This window comes from Phaenicophaeus curvirostris, chromosome 1, assembly GCF_032191515.1.
Source record: "Phaenicophaeus curvirostris isolate KB17595 chromosome 1, BPBGC_Pcur_1.0, whole genome shotgun sequence".
NCBI classification, from domain to species: domain Eukaryota; kingdom Metazoa; phylum Chordata; class Aves; order Cuculiformes; family Cuculidae; genus Phaenicophaeus; species Phaenicophaeus curvirostris.
Genome location: NC_091392.1, coordinates 193,062,883 through 193,088,902, shown reverse-complemented (window position 1 = coordinate 193,088,902; position 26,020 = coordinate 193,062,883). Strand labels below are relative to the sequence as shown.

General features: G+C 46.0%; 1 protein-coding gene across 4 annotated transcripts in view; it reads left to right on the top strand.

Moving 5' to 3' along the window:
• The window catches only part of GDPD5 (glycerophosphodiester phosphodiesterase domain containing 5), a 168,669-nt gene extending 149,936 nt beyond the window's left edge, over nucleotides 1-18,733 (top strand). For 3 of the 4 annotated variants that reach the window (XM_069883342.1, XM_069883343.1, XM_069883344.1), the window contains exons 10-17: nucleotides 1,056-1,206; nucleotides 2,449-2,667; nucleotides 4,871-5,028; nucleotides 7,018-7,165; nucleotides 10,987-11,069; nucleotides 13,311-13,325; nucleotides 16,935-17,047; nucleotides 18,319-18,733. In XM_069883342.1, the coding sequence (XP_069739443.1) occupies nucleotides 1,056-1,206; nucleotides 2,449-2,667; nucleotides 4,871-5,028; nucleotides 7,018-7,165; nucleotides 10,987-11,069; nucleotides 13,311-13,325; nucleotides 16,935-17,047; nucleotides 18,319-18,434 (1,003 nt within the window). In that variant the 3' untranslated portion in view covers nucleotides 18,435-18,733. The remainder of the gene's footprint in view (nucleotides 1-1,055; nucleotides 1,207-2,448; nucleotides 2,668-4,870; nucleotides 5,029-7,017; nucleotides 7,166-10,986; nucleotides 11,070-13,310; nucleotides 13,326-16,934; nucleotides 17,048-18,318) is intronic. The other variant, XM_069883345.1, reaches the window with a different exon arrangement.
• The last annotated feature ends 7,287 nt before the right edge of the window (nucleotides 18,734-26,020 follow it).

Sequence of the window (26,020 nt, the reverse complement as noted above, 5' to 3'; positions counted from 1 at the left end):
CGCTCCTTGTAAGACCTGTTCTCCAGCCCCTTCACTAGCTTTGTTGCTCTTCTCTGGACTCGCTCCAGAGCCTCAACATCCTTCTTGTCATGAGGGGCCCAGAACTGAACACAGGATTTGAGGTGCGGTCTCACCAGTGCCGAGTACATGGGCAGAATAACCTCCCTGGACCTGCTGGTCACGCCGTTTCTGATACAAGCCAAGATGCCATTGGCCTTCTTGGCCACCTGGGCACACTGCTGGCTCATGTTCAGTCAGCTGTTGACCAACACCCCCAGGTCCCTCTCCTCTGGGCAGCTTTCTAGCCACTCTTCCCCTAGTCTGTAGCACTGCGTAGGGTTGTTGTGCACCAAGTGTAGCACCCGACATTTGGCCTTGTTAAACCTCATCCCATTGGTCTCAGCCCAGCAGTCCAGCCCGTTCAGATCCCTTTGCAGAGCCTCCCTACCCTCTGGCAGATCAACACTACCTCCCAGCTTAGTATTGTCTGCAAACTTACTAAGGGTACACTCAATGCCTTCATCCAGGTCATTGATAAAGACATTGAACAAGACTGGACCCAGCACTGAGCCCTGGGGGACACTTCTTGTGACTGACCTCCATTTGATAATAGTTTGTGTGTATCTGTATGTAGAGGATCTGGAAAACCTCTGACATTATCGGGAGCTGCAGACTTTGCAGAAAGCTTTTGTTTAGAGTGAGCATTCAAGGTGGGTGCTCTTGTCCAAGCTTCCAGAGTCTGGCACTCTAGATGTTTTTGAGAGGGTATTGGAAAGGAAGGATGAGGGGCGATGGGTAAGGTTATGTCAGCATTTGAATGACTGCAAACCTCTAGCAGATATCCAAGATCTTTTTTTTTTCTCTGGATGCATCTCATTTCAACTGGTCTTGAGGATGCTAGGAGATGTGTTAAACAGGTCAAGACCTTCTCGATGATATTGATGTGAAGCCATGAGAGAGGCTGGAGTGGGAACAGGTATTTTTCTAGTACTGCCTATGTTGTGATTGTGCATGTGCACCTCCACCTGTAATAGGACCTCTGACTATCTTTGCAGCTATGATGGAGTGCCCTTTCTGATGCATGACAAAACACTCAGGAGAACAACAAACGTGGAAGAATTGTTTCCAGAGCGGGCCTACGAACACTCCTCCATGTTCAACTGGACTGACTTGGAAAAGCTCAATGCTGGAGAGTGGTTCCTACAGGTGCGTACAGCCATGGAGAAGATATCCAGAAGCCATGGCTGTGGGACGAAAACTCATGCCTAAACTTTTAGAGGTGGAAAGGTGTAAATCCATCTTCTTGGTGGAGTAGTCTGAAGTGCAGCTAGACCAAGAATTTATGAATCACACCTGTCCTCTACTAAACTTAGATTTGGTCTAAAAGACGCATTGTTGTTCTGTGCCTCTTCCATGACTTGGAAGAAGGAATCATGATGCCTGATTGACACCATGAAGAACTTCAGGACCCCCAGGAAGGTGAACGTTTATAAGGAGAATGGAAAAGTATACGTGTTATATACCTTTTTCTTTAATTTTTTCTGGAGACAATTGCCTTTACAAAGAAAAAGCAAGAAATTCATCCTTCAAAGTCTGGCCTCTTTGGCCGGTGGTCATAATTTCTTGGAGATCTGTAGCTGTGGTCTGGAAGGAGGGCTGCACCACTCTGTCATGCACTTGCAAGCTTCAACATTGCTTGCTGAGGCATCACTGCAGTGTTGCAAGTTCACATACTGCTTTCATATGCCTGCTTGGAGTTCCCTGGGTGCTCATTCAGTGGAAGCCTGCAACCACTGTAACTTCACTGCCATTCTGATCTGAGCTGGTCTGGAGGTGCAGTGGGAATGTCTGTGTATTACAGGTACATGTGCTGTAGCACAGACTTAGTTGGCCTGCAGATGTAGTTGTGGAAATGCACTGGAAATGCAGGGGAAACTAGTGCTAACCAGATGAGAAGGGCCAAGACAGCATCTGTAAGGCTGCTTTTTGGGAGGTACTTTGAAGCAGTCATTCCTGAATGCCCTTAGGTCAGGAAACCATCTCTTCCAACAGCCAATAGCTCCTGTCTGATCGCACCTAGTTATACAATATCTGGTCCTTTTTATTTTTTGATTCTGAAGAATCCTTGGTGATCATGTATGTAGTGTGAGAAAGAAAATTTTTAGCTCTTCGCATCGGGAAATTGCATTACAGCTCTATAGCTCTGCTCCTCTATTGGAAATGGGGTCACCTGCCCAGCACACCATGCTTTCAGTAAGGATTTGTGGCCTCCACTTGAGTACGGAAGCTGAGGCACAGACAAACATTTAAGCTAGCTGCAAGATGGTCATTGAGCATAGCTATCTGCACCTGCCACTATTGCCAAGGTTGGATGTAAAAGGGTCTTTGTTAGTATTGAAGGAGCCTGGGCTTTTGTGGCACTAATGCTGGTACGTACTTTGCTTTCAGAACGACCCTTTCTGGACGGCGGGGTCTCTTTCAAAGTCTGACTACTTGGAAGCTGCCAACCAGTCAGTCTGCAGGCTGGCAGATATGCTAGAGGTGATCAAGGACAACACATCGCTCATCCTGAACTTCCAGGACCTGCCACCAGCTCATCCCTACTACAACGCTTACATCAACATTACTCTGGAAACCATCCTGGCATCAGGAATTCAACAACAAGCTGTAAGTTCTGTGGGGTTGGTGATATTTCCAAAATTGCAGTCTTTATGGGTCTCATTTGACCAATTGGACACTTGATTTAAAATGCCACTATGTGCCAAGAAATCATGCTGGAAAGGGCACCTAGACCTGGGGACTCTGAATGTCCTTTGGAAAACTTCTCTTCTTGACCTATCTTGGGAAGGAAAACTGGTCATGTCACTTGTCCTGCACTCTCCCTTGAATATGGACTGGTTAAAAATAATGTAGTAAGGCTGGCAAGTGGAATGACTACCTCACTTGCAGCTCAGATACTTCATCTGTAGCAATTAGGTGCATCTGCATGCATAGACAAGTTCAGCACTGACTTGTGCAGTGATGGGCCCAGCAGGGAATGGAGCTATTTTTAACCATACGCCTTTCTAAGGATTGACACTGCCACCCAGTTTCCAGTTAATGATGTGGCTGCAATGACAGTGTTATCCACAAGCCTCTGCCAGCTTGACTAGATCCAAGGGGGGATTGTGCTGTCCTCTCCATGGATATTGGGTATTTGCCTCTATACAAGCACACAAAGCTTGGGCAACAAGGAGGTGCTGGATCAACTGTGCTACTAGAAAGCTATGATCTGGTTGCTGTCACTGAAACTTGGTGGGACAAATCCCATGACTGGAGTGTGGCTATCAATGGCTACAGGCTGTTCAGAAGGGACAGACCAGGAAGGTGGGGTGGAGGCATTGCCCTCTATATCAGGAAATGTATAGGGTGTGAAGAGCTGTCTATGAAGAGTAGCCATGAACAGGTGGAAAGCTTCTGGGTCAGAATAAAAGACAGAGGCTGCAAAAGGAACCTTGTGTTTGGTGTATACTACAGGCCACCTGATCAAGGAGAACCTGCTGATAAAGCCTTCTTCCTTCAGCTACAGGAGGCTTCACGCTCTCAAGCTCTTTTCTTAGTGGTGGTCTTCAACCACCCTGACATATGCTGGAAAAGTAGCTCAACAAGCTGTAGGGTTAGGGTTAGGACAGGCTGAGAGAGTTGGGCTTGTGCAGCCTGGAGAAGAGAAGGTTCTGAGGAGATCTTATAGCAACTTTCTAGTACGTTAAGGGGGCTACAAGAAAGCTGGGGTGGGACTGTTCACAAAGGCATGGAGTGATAGGACTAGGGGCAATGGCTATAAATTGGAGAGGGGTAGATTTAGACTAGACATAAGGAAGAAATTCATCACAATGAGGGTGATGAGGCACTGAAACAGGTTGTCCAGGGAAGCTGTGGATACCCCATCCCTGGAAGCATTCAAGGCCAGGTTGGATGGGGCCTTGGGCAGTCTGATCTAGTGGGGGAGGTGTGCCTGCCCATGGCAGCGGCTTGGAATTAAATGATCTTTAAGGCCCCTTCTAACTCAAACCATTCTATGAATTTGGAATGGAGAGCAAGAGAAAAATAGTCAAAACATAAATGGGGGAGGGTGAAGTAGTATTTCTTACCCAGGTTTTATGGCTCCCTATTGAAAATGCATATGGCTGCATCTGTGCTGCTCTGATGCTTTGGTACGTGAGCGCCACTAAGTTACTAAACATGGGTTAAAGCAATGCAATGCCCAGCACTGCTGCTGAGATTGTCTGGTTAGGGGCAGCCTCAGAATGGCATGAGACATAAAACAGTCCAGCTTGGTTCCTGCATCGGCTTTACATCTGGCAGCTGAGCACGTTAACAATGATTAATTTGAAATGCTTTCATAGTGTGGAACTTGGGAAAATTGTTGCCCTAGATTAGAGTAGATGCAGCCCTGATAAAAGAGGGTGAATAAAACTAATCTCAGCCATGGGATCATGAGAGGCTTCTCCTGTGCATCCTGTTTGCACTGTCCATTTTAGTCTCATGTCCTTAGTTCTGTTGGTACCCTGAACACAGCAGGGAGGAGAGGTTTTCAGGGATACACCATTTCTTTTCTCATGAGCTCTTGGCCTTAATCTCTTTATATCTTAACCCTTTTCGCTTCTGAGTTTTTGTGCCTTACAGCACTCTGGGCTTGTGGACAATCCTGAAATGTATTTGAATACATGTATTTGGGAGACTCCAGGTATCTCCCCTACACAATTTCTATGACAAATGAAGCTGTCTCTCAGGTGATTTTGCTTCTGACTTGGTGTAAAATGGCTGTGTGAAAGCTACCTTGTGTTACCAGCTGTGTGCATAGCCTTCCTCTGTCTCACTCCCTCTGCAGGTGATGTGGCTGCCAGACATTGAGAGACAGCTGGTCAGACAGATTGCACCAGGTTTCCAGCAGACTTCTGGCCTCAAGCTGGATGTAGAGCACATGAGGGAGAAGGGCATCGTGAAGCTCAACCTGCGTTATACAAAGGTCACAAACGAGGATGTCAGGTACACCCTTATTTTGGACGCCGTGTGATACCCATGTGCTCCACGGCAGGTGTCCACAGCTCTGTCCATCCTTGCTAACCTCATGCCCTGTGTGTATCCCTGGCCCATCAGCAGCTCTTCTGATCATCCCAGGCTGTCCTCCCTGCATAGAGGTATCATTTTGGATGGACTCACTCTCGAAAGCTTTAGCTATGCAAGCTTATCTCTACCCATCACCCAGAATCCAGGCTGTTCCCAGAAGCATAGAGCTGATTCTATTAACTCTTCTTCTAATTCAGTATATGATGAACCCTTTGAAATAAAAATATACAAATTGTTTGATACTTATACGTTCAGCTCTGAAAGAAGTGAAGGCTTTTCATGCCAAATATCTTCAAGGGCTGTTTCATTCTCATTAGCAGCTGCCCTTTGCTTCTCTTTGTCTGCTCCAGAGTTGCTACCACAGAATTTTTATTAGTCCAAAGTCTGGATATGCTTTCAGAAATGTCTCTTTGCAGAGAATTCACACATTTCATTACTGCGTTTGTCAGCTGTTTAGACTGGTCAGGTCTCCTCTTTAATGAGATTGGCGCAGTGTGGGGTTCCTTTCCTCTTGTTTGAGCCTGTATTTGAACTGTGCAATGTTAGCTCCCAGTTTTGCTTCCATCTCAGAAAGGGCATATTGTCTGTGGAAGGGTTTTTCTATTTATTTTTTTTGTTAGTTTTGAGTTGAAATTTTTTTGGAGTTTTGAGTTGAAAATCAAGTTTGCAGAAGAAATGTATCTTCTGATTATTTGTCTTGCTATACGTTTGGGCTGGGAGTAGAGGAGAGCTGAACCCACAGCTGTTTGAGAGCGTGATCCTATGTAGCATACTCAAGTGATGTCTTTCCGTGGCTGCCAACAATCAATCTAGTTGCTTGCCCTTAAAACCAAGTCTGTGCTTTACCTGCAGGATAATTTCTGCCTGGCTTTTTCCCCCCTAAACTGTTTGCACTATCTCATGGAGAGGACCATATGCTAACTTTCTCATCTATCCCAGTTATTCAGCTCAAATCAGACCTGCAACCTGTTTCTTGAACCCTGAAGGCCTTGTGGTGCCCAGTCAAATGTTGTTGCCGTCCTGTGGCAAGAGACAGAGCAGGTTCAACCACTCCTATTATAACACAGTTTCTTCGGTCTCCACAAAAATCAGCATCTGGATGTAACATTGGTGTGACCACCTCTGCTTTTGAAGGAACCCTTAGCCTTTCGAGCAGCTTGATTATGTTGTGGGCTCTGAGATGTCCACATCTTGTACAGTGGCCTTTCACTTCAAAGTACTTTGCTGTTATTGAATTGAAAGGATTAAGCTCTGTGCTGCTCATGCAAGAGAGATTAGTGTTGTTTCTGCTTCGTAGACAAGGAAACAGAACAATTTATGCTAATTGTGTGGGTACACGGACTCCACTATTAGTGCTTGGTTTGCTATTGACAGTTCCTGTACCCCAGCTTGCAGTTTTAGCTTCCTGGAAAATGACCTCAGGAGACTGGAAGCTGCAACTCTGCCCATCACCTACACAAGGCAATAAGGGCATAAGAGGGCATAAGAGTTGTAGGAATTGATGTTGGAAATGCAGTCTGTCAGTTTTTAATTAAGTAAATTGCCTAGGAAGTGTTACAGGCATCTGAGCCAGATGGTAATTTTAAATTAACATGATGAGGTGGTTGTAGGAGAAACATGATGTGCCCATCATTCTTGAGGAGGTATCTGAGATGGGCTGTGGTCTGGGTCAGATAGCATCCAAGAGGTGAAGAAAGCTTTCAAGCTCAAACCGTTTGATTGCCACGTCCTTGGGCTTCTTATGAAGTGACTGTGCTCGCTTAAAAAAAACCCAACACTATTTCATGCAATTCAAACACATTAAATATAGCCATAATTATAGCAGTGACTTATGGCAAGAGCTATCCTTTTGAGCTGGAGTGACATCTCCTGGGGAACTAACATCTCACGGTGTCTGTCTCCTGGCAGGGACTATGCCATGGCGAACCTGAGCGTGAATCTCTACACTGTGAATGAGCCCTGGCTGTACTCCATCCTGTGGTGCACTGGTGTCCAGTCGGTCACCTCCGACAGCTCCCACATCCTTCGCAAGGTGCCTTTTCCCATCTGGCTAATGGTAAGTGCAATTCCTGGGAAGGTGCTGTGAGCCTCTGGAAGGAGGGGATGCAGTAGAGGGGCATAATGGTGGCTGTTAACCACTGCAGCTGTGTGACTAGTGGGTTTCTCCAGGAAGGTCTGGTTCGGTTCAATGTGCTATTTGGTTCGAGGGTTTTCCCCCTCTGTATGCCTGAGCTCTGAGATGGTAATGGATCAATGCTCCTCTTGCACAATACCATCCTGCAGGTAGCCTCATCTCTTCCCATACAGGGTTTGGGAGCCTTGGACATTGTGTTGTGTGCCCCTTTTAACCCATATGATTTTTCTCCAACGGAAAAACACCTTTCAAGACCTACTGAGCAGCTCTTGAGTTGCAGGAGGAGTAGGCATGCAGGTGAACCTGCAAACCTGGCTTCTGTGTCTCAGCCAGGCTGTAAAAACAGTTTTTTGCCTGGTTTTAATACCAAATGAGGGTATTTGATATTAAATGAGGACATCTGGCTACCCGACTGATGGACAAGGAACAGCCAGAGATCAAAAGTAGCCTCCTTACCCATTATGTAACCAGTGAACTCTCTTAAAGAGGGAGTTGGATCTCTGAACCAAATGGAAATATTCATTTTGGACTGGAGGGAAAGCAGTGAAATAGTTGTATCAAAGCATTCCCAAAAGATCACTGAGGCAATGTAAGTGCATGTGATGGAGGGGCTGTTTTCTGATGACAGATCCTGTTGGGGATAGGATGGGAGGCGGCTGTTCTAACTGCTCTCTGGAAGATCTGCTTGGGAGAGGGGAGAATAAGAATAGCTCAGGGAGAATTTAATTTTAATAAGTTATCTGCATGTTTAGCTGGAGGTAGCACGTCAGGACTGCTGCCTATATGGATGAACATCTATGCGTTATGTCCTCAGCTTAACCTACTGCTTGTATCTATACAAATTCAGACTGGTGCGCACCAAAGCTGGAGAATTGCGAATGGTTTTTATAAAGACTGAATATTTCATCAGAAGAGATTACCATTGTCAGAATTGTGCTGCTGTAAACATCGGTCCAGCCCTGTTCAATGTCTTTATCAATGACCTGGATGAAGGCATTGAGTGCACCCTTAGCAAATTTGCGGACGACACTAAGCTGGGTGGAAGTGTTGATCTGCTGGAGGGTAGGGAGGCTCTGCAAAGGGATCTGAACAGGCTGGACCGCTGGGCTGAGACCAATGGGATGAGGTTTAACAAGGCCAAATGCCGGGTGCTGCACTTGGGGCACAACAACCCTATGCAGTGCTACAGACTAGGAGAAGTCTGTCTAGAAAGCTGCCTGGAGGAGAGGGACCTGGGGGTGTTGGTCAACAGCTGACTGAACATGAGCCAGCAGTGTGCCCAGGTGGCCAAGAAGGCCAATGGCATCTTGGCTTGTATCAGAAACAGCGTGACCAGCAGGTCCAGGGAGGTTATCCTCCCTCTGTACTCGGCACTGGTGAGACCGCTCCTTGAATCCTGTGTTCAGTTCTGGGCCCCTCATGACAAGAAGGATGTTGAGGCTCTGGAGAGAGTCCAGAGAAGAGCAACAAAGCTGGTGAAGGAGCTGGAGAACAGGTCTTATGAGGAGCGGCTGAGAGAGCTGGGGTTGTTTAGCCTGGAGAAGAGAAGGCTGAGGGGAGACCTCATTGCTCTCTACAACTACCTGAAAGGAGGTTGTAGAGAGGAGGGTGCTGGCCTCTTCTCCCAAGTGATGGGGAACAGGACAAGAAGGAATGGCCTCAAGCTCCGCCAGGGGAGATTTAGGCTGGACATTAGGAAAAAATTCTTCACAGAAAGGGTCATTGGACACTGGAGCAGGCTGCCCAGGGAGGTGGTTGATTCACCTTCCCTGGAGGTGTTTAAGGCACAGGTGGGCGAGGTGCTAAGGGGCATGGTTTAGTGTTTGATAGGAATGGTTGGACCTGATGATCCGGTGGGTCTCTTCCAACCTGTTTATTCTATGATTCAATGATTCTATGATCTCTTGTCCGCTACAGCTGGCAGGAATTGTGTGCATGTCACTGGCAGCATTTTACTCCAAAAGCCTCTTAGCAGATACTTGGAGCCTTCCTTCTGCTATATTTCCAACTCAGTCTTCTGCTGCAAATGCACACTTGTGTGACTGGCAGCATAGGAGTCCATTGATTTCCTGCATATTGAAGTGCCTGGGTGATGTAATCTAACCAGCTTTGCTATCTGAACCCCCTCTACCACATGAAGGATGGCTTGGGAGCCAGGCTTTGGCTGCCTAGTGCCCTTGGGAGCTTTGCTGGGCTTTATTACCAGCTGAATCTGTTACGCTGTATTCACACAGGAGCCATTTGCAACTGGAAAAGTACATGTAACTTATGATTCAATTAAATAAAAGAGGTACAGGGGATGAGGAAGAGAAAGTGACAGCCTCTTTCCTCTCTGTTTTTGATGAAAAGCTGTTGGTAAGAACAGAGGCCATCAAACACATCATGGAGGAGAGCTTTAAAAAGCTTGAACTGGGGTTCAACCCCTAACCCGATGTCCTTAAAGCAGGAGCCTAGCCTGGGACTCCTCTCCACGTTTTTGGGAGCCTCCCTCAGAGCCAGGGTTTGAGTTACTCTCTGCCAAGTTACACTGAATTGATGAAGGTTTGATGGGCTACAAACATTCGGATTTCAGGAATAGGACATATTTTGGGTAAAAAACACCCTAAGTAATACCAATAAACAGCCCTGTCAAAAAAGAGGAACTGTAAGTAAAATATAGCAAATTCCTGAGCAGGTCTTGGTGAGGATGGAGCAGTGCAACAGGTTGTCTCATTACAGTAGATGTTTGCTGAGGCAGCACCTGCTCAATGGGAGTCCTAAGAACAATCTATGTGGGGTGCATGTCTTTGAAAATATCCAATTTTCCTCTTTTGATCACCTTGAAATTCCATTTTTGTTGCTTAAAAAGCCTGGATTTTGTACCAGAAACTTGTAGTTCTTTCTGCAGAACTTTTAAAAAAACAACCTTTAATACATTTAATCAGGTGCTAGAGTTAGCCCTGAAAGCTGTGTCCATGTCTACCTATTGCTTGGGGTATATCATAGGAAATGCAACTTTTGCCCCACCAGAAAGCTTGCTGGTTTGAGTCTTGTGGAATGTGGTATTGTGGAATACCAATGCTTGCATAAATGGAAAATGTGTATGATTTTGTTCTTAATTAAAAGACTCTTGACGTTTCATTCAGAATATTTAGTTATGCTGGCACTCTCCTGCCAAGAAAATGGGAAATATCAATTTTGTGTCTGTTGGTCTTAATGCATGCGTCAAGCGTAACATGAAATGTCACCCATCTGTAATGAAGCTGGAAAATACAAGGATTTCATCTTCATCAGAAGCATTGGTTAATTAAAGCATTGCCCTGCTAGTTCTGTGGTACACTTTCACAAGATAAATTGAGACATACAAAAAGTCACTAAACAGAAAAACAAGTTCTCTATGTCTTATGTAATGTGTATCTATTTCTGTGTTTTCTCACAGATTTGAGTCTCCAAACAGCATCTTACCCTCACCTTGAGGTACAGCTGAGATAGGAAACTTTCAGCCAAGAAAGCACTGAGGAAAATGTCAGCACGTGAAAGGAGGGAGAGTTCAAAATTGTTCCCTGTTTGCAGTTTTTCCCTGATAATGTCATTTTGGGTGACAGGCTAGCATTAGAAATGCCATAAATGTTGTGATTTATATATGACCTCTGCAGCTCTGTGCTAGAGTTACCACTAGGGCAAAAAGAAAAGCAATGTGTGGTGTCTCAGCAATTTTACAAACCAGAAGGCTTAAGGTCTGCTTCTGTTTTTTTGTTTTCCAGCCTCCAGACGAGTACCACCTAATCTGGATCACATCTGATCTCATTTCATTTATCATAATTGTAGGCGTTTTTGTATTCCAGAAGTAAGTAGCGCTGTTACAGTTTGACTCTCCTGTATTTGTGGTGTGTGTTTTTATTCAGAACGTGGGGTGGAGATGGGAGAGAGGAGCATCATGTTCCTCAGATACTTGAATTGCAAAAGCAGGGAAACTGTTCGTTAAAAACCCCTACAAAGACTCTAAATAATAATTGCACTCCTGAGATACAACATTGAATTGGATGGAGTTGCTGTTTGTTAAGAGCAAGAGATCGCAAAATAGTAGCAACAGACAACTTGCTCTGCTCATAAATGTGTGTGGGAGAGAAACTGTAAATGCTTTAGGGAAATGGACCTTGAGAAAGAGATTAAAATGCTTTAAAAGAAGAGAGGAGATGTTTTGGGATTCCACCATTATAGTCATCAAAAAGAAGATTTATAGTTCTCTTAAATCTGTTTTTTCCCATTTGGATGAAGAAATGTTATGATTTAGAAAATCAGATCAGTTGCTTAGTTTGATATATAGAGAAAGTCTCTTGATTTTCCAAAGAAAAAGGGGAGCAAGGAATCAATGAGGGTGCAGCAGAAGCCCCTCTGTTAGCCAGGGTTCCTGAAAACAAATACGGAGCGTAAAACCTCTAGGAGCAGACCAAGTTAAGACACTGATAAGTAAAGAGAAGGTAAATCGACTTCCTAATAGCAGAGCTGGCCAAGCTACCCTCCTCTTGGGCATTTTTGCCTTGTTATAGTAAGCTACTGCCCATGCCAGCACCCACTGTGGATTTGGCCTCAGGCCACGTGTTTGATCTCTTTTTAACTATCTCTAAATTCCTGACTTGCACAGTCCCATGCTACTAGACCTGTGCCCGATGGGTCCCCAGTTCCAGCATGAGATAATGGAGTAAGCAGCAGACTCAAAACTCTCCTCAGATTAGATTTCTCAACAGTTAATGAAACCACTGACCAAGATGAGATTCAATTTTTTCTAAGTCTTGTTATCTGAATTGTGACCAATTAAACTTTTCCTCTAGAAGGTCATTGTGGCTGCATTGTCTGGAATTTTCCTCCACTCCCTCAAATTCATCTGTTGCTTTAATAAGAGATGTCCCTACTCTTTAGACCGTGTGTTTCTCTGTCAGATACAGAAATACACTCAGGATTCTGGAGATAGAGGTTGACCCCTCTGAAGAGGAGCATTTGAAGGCCAAGTTGATGAGATATTTAGTGTCTTTTGCATCATCTCCCAAAGTCAGGTTTAGAAGGCTTTCCTGAATCAGACCTAGGAGATCAAAGCTGAAGAAATTAAACTGATTCAACCTGCTCAATGGGAGTTATAGGTTCCAGAGCACAGTGAAATGGTGCTTGCTTTCAGAGAGCAAGCTACATGGACTTTGCAATAGCTGGACTCTTCCTCTCTGAACAGATTTAATTTCTTCCAGTTTGGAAGAGCTTTAATGGAGTAGGGCAAGAGAAAGCAAGGTAAGAAAGGAAAGCATTATTGCAGAATTTCTCTTCCACTTACTCTGCAAACTGCCACCACCTTTCCCCAGTGTACATCAGCCTGGATCATTGATCTCCTTATCTGGCCTCTGGTCCTGAGGTAGCAAGGCAGTTGCTCAGAGAGGTCTGGCCATGTGAGGTTCATCATAGCAGGGCCAAATCGTTCTCTCTGTTGGGACAACTTAACCCCAAGTCAGTAGAAGGAGAAACTCTAGTGCCAGAAGTTGGACTTTTTGCAGGAAAAGGCTTGCTCTTCCAAGAGCCTTATGCAGGAGGGACCCGTTTCCCTGCCATTCCAGTTTCTCCACCACATCAAAGAATTAGTAGCAGTATTGTGAGTATTTCAAAACCAATTTGCAGCAGAATTGCCTGACTACAACCTGGTGATGTGATTAAGCTCTGGGAAATGGGGCTTAGCATTTGGCCTCCGGTGTTATGGTTATTTTTTTGGTTTTTTTTTCTTCAAGTCTTTTTTGGGGCAAAACAGAGCTGCTTCCTTCATACAAGGATGAGGGGGTGGGTGGGAACAGAGCCACCGCTTTGATGCGCTCGTCCTGTCTCCTACGCATGGCTTGTCTCTCTTCTGTAGCCACGGGTAGGGATTGCTCCTGCTGTTCTGCTTTTCAGCCCTGGTGACAGGATCATGGCAGCCTCTCCAGAGGGGAAATACCAACTGTGATGACTTCTAACCTATCTTTTTGCCTCTTTGCCTTGTTTATTTTCTTACTGCTCTGACTGTTGTGCATGTTCCTCCTCTTTCTCTCCGCTGCATTCTGGCATCTCACAGCTATCACATGATCAGGTAATTCTGGTGCTTTCCTCCTCTTTCTCTTTTTTTATTCAACCTTCCTTTCTCTCTTTCTCTATCCCTCTCTGCTATGGCTTAACTGCAGATGGACAGAGCAGGTTGCAGCTTTTCACAATGCTTTCAAACATCTGCCTTCACAGGGGCACCATAAGGGTCTGAACGCTGCATGGTCCATATCCATGAGCACCATGGGAGCTTGATGCTGAAGCCAAGCCGGTGGATGTTTTGAAGGCAATCTCACCTTCTGTTACCATGATCTAAGTTGCTGCCTTTTAAAACAGCCCCGTTCTGAGGCCCTGCAGCACGTTGTAACTGGGAAATTTTGAGTAGATGTAATGCTTTCTCCATGGAAATAATCCCATGCGAAATATCCTTTCCCTCCTGTATATGCAAGAGATTTTTGCAACCAACCTCTTTTGAACTGGCTGGTTCTAAAGAAAATAATAGAACCTGTTCAATTATATTAAGAGCTTCTCTGGCCCTTGGAATGAATTAATAAGGCTAACAGCTAAAAAGGTTTGGGTCATCAATTGCTGCACTTGGGGTTTGAGATCTTTCTGGAGTCTCTGCCCAGTTACACCACTGTGAAACTGGAAATGCAGTGTGAAAATAAATATCATTGCACCCAGGAATGAGCTTGGGATGCTGGTTTTGAAGTGCCATCAATTGGAAACACAGATTTCTCCTTCTTTTGGCTATTTTTTTTGCCACTCTCATCCCCTTGGAGGGAAGTGCTGTCACATTTCTGCAGTAAAGCCTTCACTGTGCCCATATTCGGACTAAACTCTTCACGTGTTACCTTCTCCATTCCTCCTGCTGTGTGCCATGGGGTTGTACTCTGAGGACTTGGCTACCTGTGCTTATGTGCCCCTCTCCTTCTGCCCACACACTGCCTCAGGGGTCAGGATTGGCTGCCTGCAGGTATTGCCCGCTGCACACAGTACCTTGGACTTGCAGCATTACATTCTCATGGCATCTCCTTAAACCAGGACCTGGCTATGGGGCTAGGCTGAATCCTTCTGTGGATGGAGGGAGGTTGGATGTTTTCCCCTTCTCTCTTCCCTTTGCTTCCTGGCTTGTGGATGAGAAGATAGGCATGGAGGAGCTGGGCAGGCTTTAGGCAAGAGAGGTCACAGGATGGGGGACTCTGTGGTTGTGATTGGCTTGGCTCTTTGCTTGCTCCACCTTATCACCTCAGTACCAATCAACCCTGTTTTCTTCCTGACCTGCCCCTCTCCCATCCCCTTTCCCTGCCATTTAGCATCCCCTCTCCAAAACAAGGGGGGTCTGGTCATGGCCCTAACACGGTGTATGCTGTCTCTGTGTTGTTGTCCTAGTATTTTTTAGTCTGTTCCCACCCCGTGTCCGTCTGGTCCGCTTTGATGCCAACCTCCCAGAACAAGACCTACCTGCTGTCTGTCTGGCCTTTTTGCACGCTGCTGTCCTAAACGTGGCTGATCACAACAGAGTCCAAGGGGGTAGGAGAGGTGCTATTTTCTATTAAACAAGACCCAAAGGCTACTGAGCACAGCAGAGAGTAATTTGTATGGTGTTGGAGTTGCATTGTGATTGAATGTACTGGTGGCTCTTCTAAGCATATATTTCAAAGGACCCTTGAAAAATGGGGTCACTTTCTCCTACCTTGTTCAATCAGAGCAATGCACCCCTGTGAAGAGGAGTCATTGTCCCCTTGTGCATGTTTAACCCCCTCGGTCTGACCACAGCCACCATGCAAGATGGGGAGCAGAGAGCAGTGGTCATTCTTCTTGGCAGAAGGAGAAAAGTCCTTGGTACCTGCCACCCCTTTGAGGCTGGGTTGCTGCTGACTCAAAACAGCCTGTGGCCTCTATGGGGCATCTAGAACCTGTGGGCAAGAGGTCACTGTGCGTTTTGGCCTGGCAGCCCTACCCAATGCTGAAAATCCTTATGTTGTGGGCAAAGAAAAGATTTGTTGTCGTAGCAATATGTTTTAGTCTCAATTATAGTTTAAGGGAGAGTCTTACCCTGTGAGATCCTATGCACGTGAACCACATTGACCTCCTGCATGGGAGACCTAAGGGCAAAAATGGTTGTCTTCCAAATCAGAGGTATTCAGTTTCAATGATGAGGAGGATGATAGAAGAAAAGTATTCTTCTAATTTTAAAACTTGTTTGTACTTTAATATATTTGCCTCCTTGTGCTTCCTTTGTGTTGCTTCTGTCCATGGTTCTGTGAGCTGTGTTGTGTTGCCATCCCACTCCTTCTTTTCTCTGTAGCAGAACATCTGCCTTCATCCATACCCCGGTCAAAGCCTGAGAGTACGGTGTCACCCACTGGGATTTGGGAGAGGGATGGAAACCCCATAAAATGGACATCAACTAGATTTTCCTGGAAAATTTGCAGATCCTCTATTGTGAATGTTGCTTTGTCAGGCAGACGCTGTGGATCCAGGCTGGAGATGTGTGGGGCTCCTCAAATCCTCTGCTCCTGGTAGAGCTGGGTAGGGGGGTAGAAATTTAAGAGAAGGTGGTTGCCACCTTTAAAAAAACCAAGTACCTTCATTTCTGTGGATGAGCCACTAGATGGTGTCAGAACATCAGAAACCCCATAAGCCACTCTAAATCCCTGCTGTTTCAGCCTCTCTGGCTCTGGCAAGGAGAGTGGGATTTACTTGAAAGCCTTTTTTTATCGTCAAGAAATCAATGGGACGTGCAATATGAAAGCCTGGCCTAAATGGCATCCCTTTGCAGTGGGTTCTTGGGTTAGACCACAAAGCCTTGTTATTCCCTCTTGCAGCAGCAGCTCACCTTTCACTTCTAATGCCAGCAGCTCTGCAGCTGAGGGTTTGCCCTCAGTTGGTGCAGAAGTAATGTTCTTCACATGCATTCAGTAATGAGAATATAAGTTTGGCTAATTTTAAGTTGAGCCAAGTTCCCATCAGCCTCATGCTGTTCATGTGATGGAAAAATTTGGTGAACACTGAGTTGTGTTAAAGCTTAAAAAATGGAGGGTTTGTGTAGAAACCTTTAAGTAAAGACCTTGCATTTTGGGAGGGAAGTGCACTGGGAGAAAACACATGTAAGGGCACTGTATCTGGCAGTTACCTGCATTGGGATGGCTTGTAATCTCCTGCAAAGCAGCTCTTGTTGGTGTCCGTGCAGTGTCTCAGGTTTGAGACCTTAAATTGTCTTTGAGGTCTCTTCTACCACAAGCGTGAGCAAGCCACTGTGAGGAAAATGTTATGGTTCCTTTATTTCACCTAGTATCTTTTTCTATTCCCTCTTTCCAATCCTGAAAGTCAAAATAGTCCTGCCTCCTTTGGGCAGCTGGATAGCCGATGTGACAGAGAGGGTTTGGGTGGCATCTGCAGTCCTTGGTGAAATTAGTAGAATTAAGATGTTCAAGGTGATTAAAGATGACCTTTTTGTATGTCTGTACCCCTCTGAGATAACATGCTCATCTCTGAACACCCTCCTGCCATGCAGGGCTGCATAGGTACAAGGAAGCAAAAGTGTGAGGGTCTCTGGGACTTGTTGGTCTTCACATTGTTGGTGGCCACTTGAATTGAGGATGCTCTTGTGGTCGGGGAGACCATCCCCTGATATGCCCTCATTGTCTTGCAGGTGGCGGTTAGGAAGCATCAGGTCCTATAACCCGGAGCAGATCATGCTCAGTGCTGCTGTTCGCCGGTCCAGCCGGGATGTCAAGATCATGAAGGAAAAGCTGATCTTCTCAGGTATGGATGGGGCTGGTTGGTCAGAGTCCTTGGCTTCATCCCTCAGCTGTCACCCTTTTCTCTGCTGATAGAGTAGGTGGTCTTTATATGGGTGTTATCTCCTGCTGGTGGGACAGGCTGTGCTGCACTGAACCACTTTGTGGGTTGTGGTCATGGCCCACCTATCCCAAACTGGTGCATGTCTGAGCACTGATTTGCTCATTAATCCTGCATTTAACTTCACAAGTTATGCCATGCAGCTGTGCTATACTGCCCTACATCTTCTGCCTCTCAGTTGTTATCAGTGGGTCAAAAGCTATAAAACCCATTAAAACAACAGCACACAAACAGTGGTGATGAGTTTGGGGTAGACCTGGAATTCAGAGGAGCTAAAGATTGAGAGATTCCTGATGTCCTTGTGCTATTCCCAGCATTTATTTGTGCTGGTCGGAACATGCTGTCAATGTGTCCATCTCACCCTACCTCTAAAAAAGAGCTCAGAAATGCTTACGAAGTGGGAAATGTTTAGTTTTAAAAGATTAAAGTTGGTGCATGAAGCTGGAAAACTCCTATTCAAGGAATGTGAATATAATCTTTCCCTGAACTTTGTAATGAGTTTTCTTTGTACTTAGGGACTAGACACCTCCGGCAAGGATCAGGGTTTATTGTGCTGGGCATGTGCATAGCCAAACAACTCTTGTCGCAAAGAGTTTATTGTGTGAAATGCAGGCCCGATACTGCCTTCCAGTGAAAATTGGGTCTAAGTCCAAGGACAGCCCAGAAGGAAAGCACTTGGTCGCAGCAGAATTAAGCCTCCCCAACATGTCCTAGACATAAAATATGCTTAGAGGTAGGGGATACGTATTAAAGTTTTATGCCTCTGAAACAAATGCTCTTGCTTAGAGTGAGTGTTTACAATTAAGACTGTGACAATTCCATGTTTTTCCCAGTGAAACCAATGGCTATAGGAGTCTACCCTTTTCCAGAATGGCCATTTGGGTAGAGGTTAAGTTCAAGTATTTTGCACCCTTTTCTCTTGGGGGATGAATTCAGCCTGTGGCATCATGTGTATGTAGGTCCAGATTTGCCTCTGAGGGTTCCCAAGGTCTGAAATTTGGAGGCAGATCCTGTTCAAAACTGGTTTTAGATGGGTGCAGTGTTCCTAAAGCCAGGGTGGATCCAATGTGGTGGTATTGCATGGCTGCTCAGTGCCTCAGGTTCCCCATTCACAGGGGGCTCCTGGGATCTGCACCCTTGTGACAACGTCCACCTTCTTTCTCTGTCCTTCCCAGAGATCAACAATGGTGTGGAGACCACAGACGAGTTGTCTCTCTGCTCCGAGAATGGCTTTGCCAACGAGATGGTCACCCCAACGGATCATCGGGACACCAAACTGCGGATGAACTGAGGCTCCAGTCCAACTCTGGCACGTGGCTGCCCTTGTGTTTGCTCCAGCAGCGAGAGCCGTGCTCTCCTGCTTGCTGCGGGATGGGAACCTTTGAGGAACTGCTGGCTGGGCAGAGACCCCTTCCCATACCCCATCACTGGCTACTCCACCTCCCTGGTTGTGAGGTTGGGGGGCTTATTTTTGTAAATATGTAGAAAATCTGATTTTTTTTTGTCTGGTTGTTTGTTGTTTTTTTTTCCTGAGTGTAATTTTTCCAGGGCATGAGTGGAAATACTGTGTTCATTAAATCCTTGTCCTTATGACTGAAGTTATTTGAATCTTGATGTGACAACCTGGGTCCCCTTCTGGAGTTCTGGGAAAACCACATTGGACATGTCTCCCCTCTCTTCCCCTTGCCCTCCTCCCCTCCTTCCTTGGTGCAGCGACTGTGTAGCTGAACTCTGTACATTGTGATGTTCTTGTGAAGTGTTTTATTATGGGTTTTGGTGGGGTTTTTTTGTTTTGGGGGTTTTTTTTATATTTCCTTCCCCTTTCCCCCCTTCCTGGGCAATGAAGTTTTAGCTCTAATGTGACAGGAGGCTGTTTGGAGGAGAGAAGCTTTCCTATGAGAGAAGGTAGCACTGCTCTCCCCTGCTGAAGTTCAGAGCCAGGGAAGGGGTTGCACTGGCTCAGTCACTTGGGCACCTTCTCCCTGTCCTGTCCTGTCGTCCTTCCCCAAAGCCTGGATGCTTGCAGGGGAATGGCCACCTTGAAATGTCTTCCTGCAGTCTTGAAGGCAAATCCTGAACACTGGCTGTGGATTGGCCTCTGCTGGCACCAATATTTTTATTATTGATTTTTTCCCTCCCCTTTTTTATTTCTTTCTAGTTTCTCCCTGAACTGGGCTCTTTCAGGAGCCCAGATGGCTTGCAAAAAGCAGTGCTGTAGGTACCATCACCGCTCAGATCTGGCTAAAGTGCCTGCCACTTCGAGTGGCATTTGCAGTTTCTCCTTTGCTTCGTTGTCCTTGCACCCGTGTAGGAAGAGAAGGTGGTGGTACAGTGGGAGCTTCCCCTTTCTCTGGGCCAAGGAGATGCCCATGGGTGAAGGAATTGTGATTAGCTGGGAAGGTGAAGCAGCCCCAGAATGTAATTTATTCCTGCAAGGAGAGCTTTCCTCCTTGCTTTAAAAGCAGGATCTTTAAGGCTGCATGTTCCTGTCCTCCAAAGGAGTGACAACCTTGCAGCAGATGCTGATGGGCTTATGAAGGCAAGAGCTCTCATCAGCATGTTTCTAATGTAAAAGGCTTTAAACCAAAATCCTAGACTAGAGGTTAAAAGGAAAAAAGCAAACCCAGAAACAAAGTAGATGACTGTTACATTTATCCCCTCCTTGAAATGGCTCACAGTCAGCCCAAGAGTAGTTTCAGCTCTCTGCTCTTGAACTTCAAGGCCTCATGGAGAAGAGCCTGGTTTTGGGTCACTTTGCTGTTCACATGGAGCCAGTTCCCAAGGCAGCTGAAGCCAGATGGAAGGTTGCCGGAGCTGTGAATGGGTCTTGGCTCAGTCCCTGCGGCCTTCTGATGTTAGATTGCTCCCTTCCTTGCTGGACCTTGGTTGACACAACGTGCAATGCGAAAAATCCCATTGAGCGCAAGCTTCCTTTGAAGCTTAGTGTGTGCTGGCTTGAAAGCAATGATGAGACCATCAAAGTTGTTTCCTGGGATGAATGAGAGCTAAGGCTGAGTCTTTGGGCACTGGCCAGGCTGGGTCGTGGAGCCCATGAATGACTGGGAGAAGGCACCTGGCAGAGGGTAGAGTGGTTTAGGGGGTGCTGATGTGCATCACATTTGAAACCCAAAGCAGGCTTGGAAGGGCCAGAAATAAGCCATGATAAAAACTTCCTTAAGTAATTTGTTCTTCTCTTGGCAACACTGAACTGCTCTAACTTTTTTAAGCTGTACTCCAGTAATATTTTGAAACCTGAAATCTTGGACTTAGTGTATAAGAACTGGGGGTAAAAGTGGCTGACTTAGCAATGTGGAAGAGAATTACCCCTATTGATAATGAAAATGCTAATTGTGATGCTTTAATAAGCACCCAAGCAGTGCAAATCAAGACTTTCATTCCTTTGCATCTACCCTGGGTTTGTATGAATGTAAGTGGAATACGACCCTGGTCTGTGCTCTCTTCCCTTCCCCAAATACTGTCTTTATATATGGTACTCCCTCAAGTCTGTGAAACAGTGTGATATTTTTTCTGCGGAATTGCAAGGTTTCAGTGGGTTTGAAAGCTTTTGAGAACAAAGTCGCTTCTCTCTTTAATGTGGTGCTGTATAGAAACATTCCCAGTGGACTGTCATTGCCAAGCGAGAGATGTTTAAATCTCAGCATCTGTTGATAATCACCTGCATGTTCTGTTTTTATCCTTGGAGATTACTTTATTGAAAGGTCAAGTGCTTAAAAGCTTGGAGTGTTGATAGAAGTCCAACAAAAAGTTGTTTTCACAATTCACTTTTTTCTTTTTTTTTTTAATGATGAGACCCAAACTTTATGCGTAATGCACTGATGGTTATCATTATCATCCTGAATATTTACTTCCTTTTCTTTTTTTAAAGGATGATACTTTTTTGATGAAATAGACCTAGACCGAAATAAACTCTGCAGTGCTCTGTGAAATAAATTGTTGGTATTCCCCTGCCAGTCTGTGACGTCGTGTGTTCTGGGATTGCTTGCATAATAAGGATGCTTTGATTTTCTCCCTGTGTTTCTGCTTTTTTGTGCTTCATGAGGAAGTTAAAGGTCTGACCAGAGGGAGATGTGGAGAGCTGTCCTTCTTGAGGTCGGTATAGTTGTGTTGCATCTCCTCTTGATGACTCCAAGCTGAGTGGTGTGGTTGACGTGCTTGAGGGACCGGGACAGGCTTTAGTAGTGAGTAGGCCCATGTGAACCTCATGAGGTTCAACAAGGCCAAGTGCAAGGTTCTGCACCTGGGTTGGGGCAGCCCCTGTCAATATGGACTGGGGGAGGAAGGGAGGGACTTGGGGTTACCGGATGGAAAGTGGACATGAGCTGGCAGTGTGCGCTCACAGCCCAGAAGGCCAAACATATCCTGAGCTGCATCAAAAGAAGCAGGACCATCAGACTGAGAGGTGATTCTACACCTCTACTCCACTCTGGTGAGACCCCACCTGTGTCCAGCTCTGGAGCCTTGAGCACAGGATAAATATGGGCCTGTTGGAGTAGGTCCAGAGGAAGCTACAAAAATGGTCGGAAGGCTAGAGCACCTATCTTATGAAGAAAGGCTGAGAGCTGGGGTTGTTCAGCCTGGAGAAGAGAAGCTCCGGGGAGACCTTATTGTGGCCTTTCAGTATTTAGAAAGGGGTTATAAGGAAGATGGGGACAGACTTTTCAATAGACCTATGGCAATAGGATGAGGGGTAATGGTTTTAATATAAAAGAGAGTGGATTCAAACTAGATATAAGGAAGAAGTGTGTTATGATGAGGGTGGTGAAACGCTGGCCCATGTTGCCCAGAGAGGTGGTAGATGCCCCATCCCTGGAAATATTCAAGGTCAGGTTGGACTGGGCTCTTGAGCAACCTACTGTAGTTGAAGATGCTCCTCCTCATGGCACAGGAGTTGGAGTAGATGACTTTTAAAGGTCTCTTCCAATCCAAACTGTTCTATTATTCTACATTTCTCTCCCATCTGGGTTTTACAAGATAGTAGCTGAAAAGCAGTCATATGGAGAGAAGGTAACTGTGTAGAGCCGAATCTTGAATATTAACAGTGGAATATTTTTTTCAGTGTTTGTGGCCACATGGGGACAATGATGCACCCATACAATTAATCAGGCAACATTTTTAAACCAAACAAATGGGAAGGCGTTTATTTTTAACACACATTATGCAAGTCGTTGCCCCAGAGTGTTGTGAAGACCAAAAGCCATAAGCAAGTTTGAAGAAGACTAAGTGGCTCATATGTCCATTAGCACTTACTAAAGACATGAGTCTGGATTGGAGATCCAGCTTGGGAAGTCCCTGAACAGTTCTTTGCTAAATGTGTATACTAAGTGAAAGCCTTTCTTGGTTCTTGCTCTATTTTTTCATTATTTACCTTAGGATCTGCTTCCAGTTGCAGACAGAATGCTTTGGGTGAGAAGGGGATCTCATCTGGGTCAGTGTGGGATTGTTCTTGGTTAACAGCTGTTTTCTCCAGCCTCTGTGTGGGTTCATTTAACATATAGTTTGAAGGGATTAAAGTAAATATAGTGCTTTCTTACTGGTTGGTGATGGGTAATCTGTACCGTGACATGAATTTGACTGATTCTGAGAATACCATTTGAGTGTTAAATGTAAAATTGCTGTAGGGGAATGGGTAGAGCTTCTAATATCGATAACACTGAATAATCCCTAACAGTGTGCTGTCATTGCTGTACCCTAGGGGAAGATATTGAAAGCTTGAAAGGAGAGAAATGAGAGTCATGTAGGCTGTCTGTTATTCAAATAAAAGAGCTAAACATTGGTTGCTGGCTCTAAGCCTGAATGGCTTGGGACAGGCAACGTTTCACTATTTAACTCTTTTTCTTCCTCTCTAAAACTGCCCTTTTTTAGAGCTTAGTGGTACAGCTGGGATAGTTCTCATTGTATCTGGGAACCCATCCAGCCCTTTCAATTCATTAGTAGATTCATAATTCTAGGGTCTGAGAGGTGATGCTGATGTGACCATGCCCTAGGCCTTCACAGTTATTTGCCGTACGAATGACCGTATATCTCTGCTAAAGCCTTAGTATGATGCAGTGGCTAGATCTTTCAAAGTTCGAACTCGTGGTGAAAGATCTAGCCATGATGTGAGCAGCACCAGCAGCATGAAGGCTGGTTCCTCTTCTCCTGGACTCTTGGGACAAGCAAACTCTTCTTGGCTGAAGCTCCTGACCGCGTTTCAAGCTTGATGTGAGTATTGATCGTATGTAAAATAAGAAATCAAGTTGGTTTTATTGCCTTTTAAACCTTTTAGTTTTTTCTTTCTCTTCCTTCTGGGTCCTATTTCTGTTCTAGTTACTTCTTTGCCCTTACTCATGTACTTGACTTTCCTGCTTCAGTCACCTCTCCTGCAGGTTGATGACTGCCCTTCATTTCTGATAACTGGCTGAGGGTGAAAAGAGGGTGTCCTGACTCTCTCCACGGCAAAGTGGAGCCATGGATGGTGATTCCAGGAAGGCTTAGACAGCTGTCCTGGATAGGATGCATTTCCTTATTTTGGGCACGTGGTGGGGAGGTACAGACAAGACAGATCAAGTCCTAGCGAGCGTCTCCCTCAAGATGTCTCATCATGGCCTCCTTTATCCAATTTATCCAAAACTCTCTTCTACCTTTACTCATCCTTTCCATTCTTTTTCTCTTGTTTGCTTTTCAGCCCAGCTGCATCTCTTCTCCTTCCTACTTCTTTCTCCTCCTGACATGCAAACTCTGCTGCTCCTTCGGGAAGCCTTGGTCCTACATTCACACAGAGCTTTCCCCAACAGATGCCTGGAGTTCCTGGTCCTATATAACTTATATTTTGCTTTTGCATCTTTTTAATTCTTGAGGCTCTGTGCCTAATGGCTTCTGTGGGCCATGCGCCAGATGGTATGTATTTTTAATGTGAAAAAGGCATTTTACAGAGGGACTCAAGATCCTTTATTTTGGTGTCTGTATCTATTCTGGGAGAAGACCCATGACACTGGGAGCAAAATCAAGGGTTGGATACCTACCTCTGCATAAGGAGCTCCTACCCAGTGACCTAGGCCAGTGACAAGTGGGGTTCCCCAGGGCTCGGTGCTGGGTCCAGCCCTGTTCAATGTCTTCATCAATGATCTGGATGAAGGCATCGAGTGCACCCTTAGCAAGTTTGCGGACGACACTAAGCTGGGTGGAAGTGTCGATCTGCTGGAGGGTAGGGAGGCTCTGCAAAGGGATCTGAACAGGCTGGACCGCTGGGCAGAGTCCAACGGCATGAGGTTTAACAAGGCCAAATGCCGGGTCCTGCACTTGGGGCACAACAACCCTGTGCAGTGCTACAGACTAGGAGAAGTCTGTCTAGAAAGCTGCCTGGAGGAGAGGGACCTGGGGGTGTTGGTTGACAGCGACTGAACATGAGCCAGCAGTGTGCCCAGGTGGCCAAGAAGGCCAATGGCATCTTGGCTTGTATCAGAAACGGCGTGACCAGCAGGTCCAGGGAGGTTATCCTCCCTCTGTACTCAGCACTGGTGAGACCACTCCTTGAATCCTGTGTTCAGTTCTGGGCCCCTCACCATAAGAAGGATGTTGAGGCTCTGGAGCGAGTCCAGAGAAGAGCAACGAAGCTGGTGAAAGGGCTGGAGAACAGGCCTTATGAGGAGCGGCTGAGAGAGCTGGGGTTGTTTAGCCTGGAGAAGAGGAGGCTGAGGGGAGACCTCATTGCTCTCTACAACTACCTGAAAGGACGTTGTAGAGAGGAGGGTGCTGGCCTCTTCTCCCAAGTGACAGGGGACAGGACAAGAGGGAATGGCCTCAAGCTCCGCCAGGGGAGGTTTAGGCTGGACGTTAGGAAAAAATTCTTTACAGAAAGGGTCATTGGGCACTGGAACAGGCTGCCCAGGGAGGTGGTTGAGTCACCTTCCCTGGAGGTGTTTAAGGCACGGGTGGATGAGGTGCTGAGGGATATGGTTTAGTGTTTGATGGGAACGGTCGGACTCGATGATCCGGTGGGTCTCTTCCAACCTGGTTATTCTGTGATTCTGTGATACCCCTTCCTCTAGTGCTGCCCAGCAGACACCCCTTTTAAACATCTTCATCCCATCTATGGGATATTTAATGTCCTCAATATCAGGCAAAAAGGCCACACACATGGGTTGTGGCAGGGCCTTTGCTTAATGACAGCTGATTTGGGGCACAGGGGCATCACACAGAGATCCAAGGCCAAGTGCAGTGCAGTCTGGCTATAGAAATCTGCTCAATAGGCAGCTTGGCATGAACACAGGGACAGCTGCACCCTGCAAAACCTTCTCATTGTGGTCACTTTGTGTGTTTACAACCCTTAATATATGTCCCCTCTCCCCATGCCCTGGGGGCTGCACGCACTGCTTGAAGCTGGGTTTGAAGAGGTTGGTAACCCCATGCTTTGTGGCTGCAAGGAGATGACAGCTTTGCAACCTTGCTGAAGAGTTTCCAGCACTTTGAAGGCCTTTGTGCTGTGCACCACAGGGCAGCATCAATGCTGTGCTGCCTTTTGTGCTAATAATAGACTCTTTTTTTTCTCTAGCACTATCTCTGTGCAGATGTGGTTGCACCCGTGGTCAATGCAGCCTGGCAATGCCAACTCCATCAGGGAGGAGGGTCCTAAGAGCAAACTTCCCAACCCACAGTCGCAGTCTGGGAAACTAAAGTCCCTTCCAAGTTGCTGGTGATTCATATGCAAATGTTGGGAGCAAGCAGGATGCCAGCTTCTGCCTGCCCTGCATCCCAGCAGTGGGAGAGGAGCAGAAAAGGACCCAGCCAGCAAATGCAGCAGTGGTGCCCTGCAGAAAAGCAGTTTCACTGGGATGCCAACATGCACTGTTCAAAGCGATGCCAGGCAAGGGAGGGGAA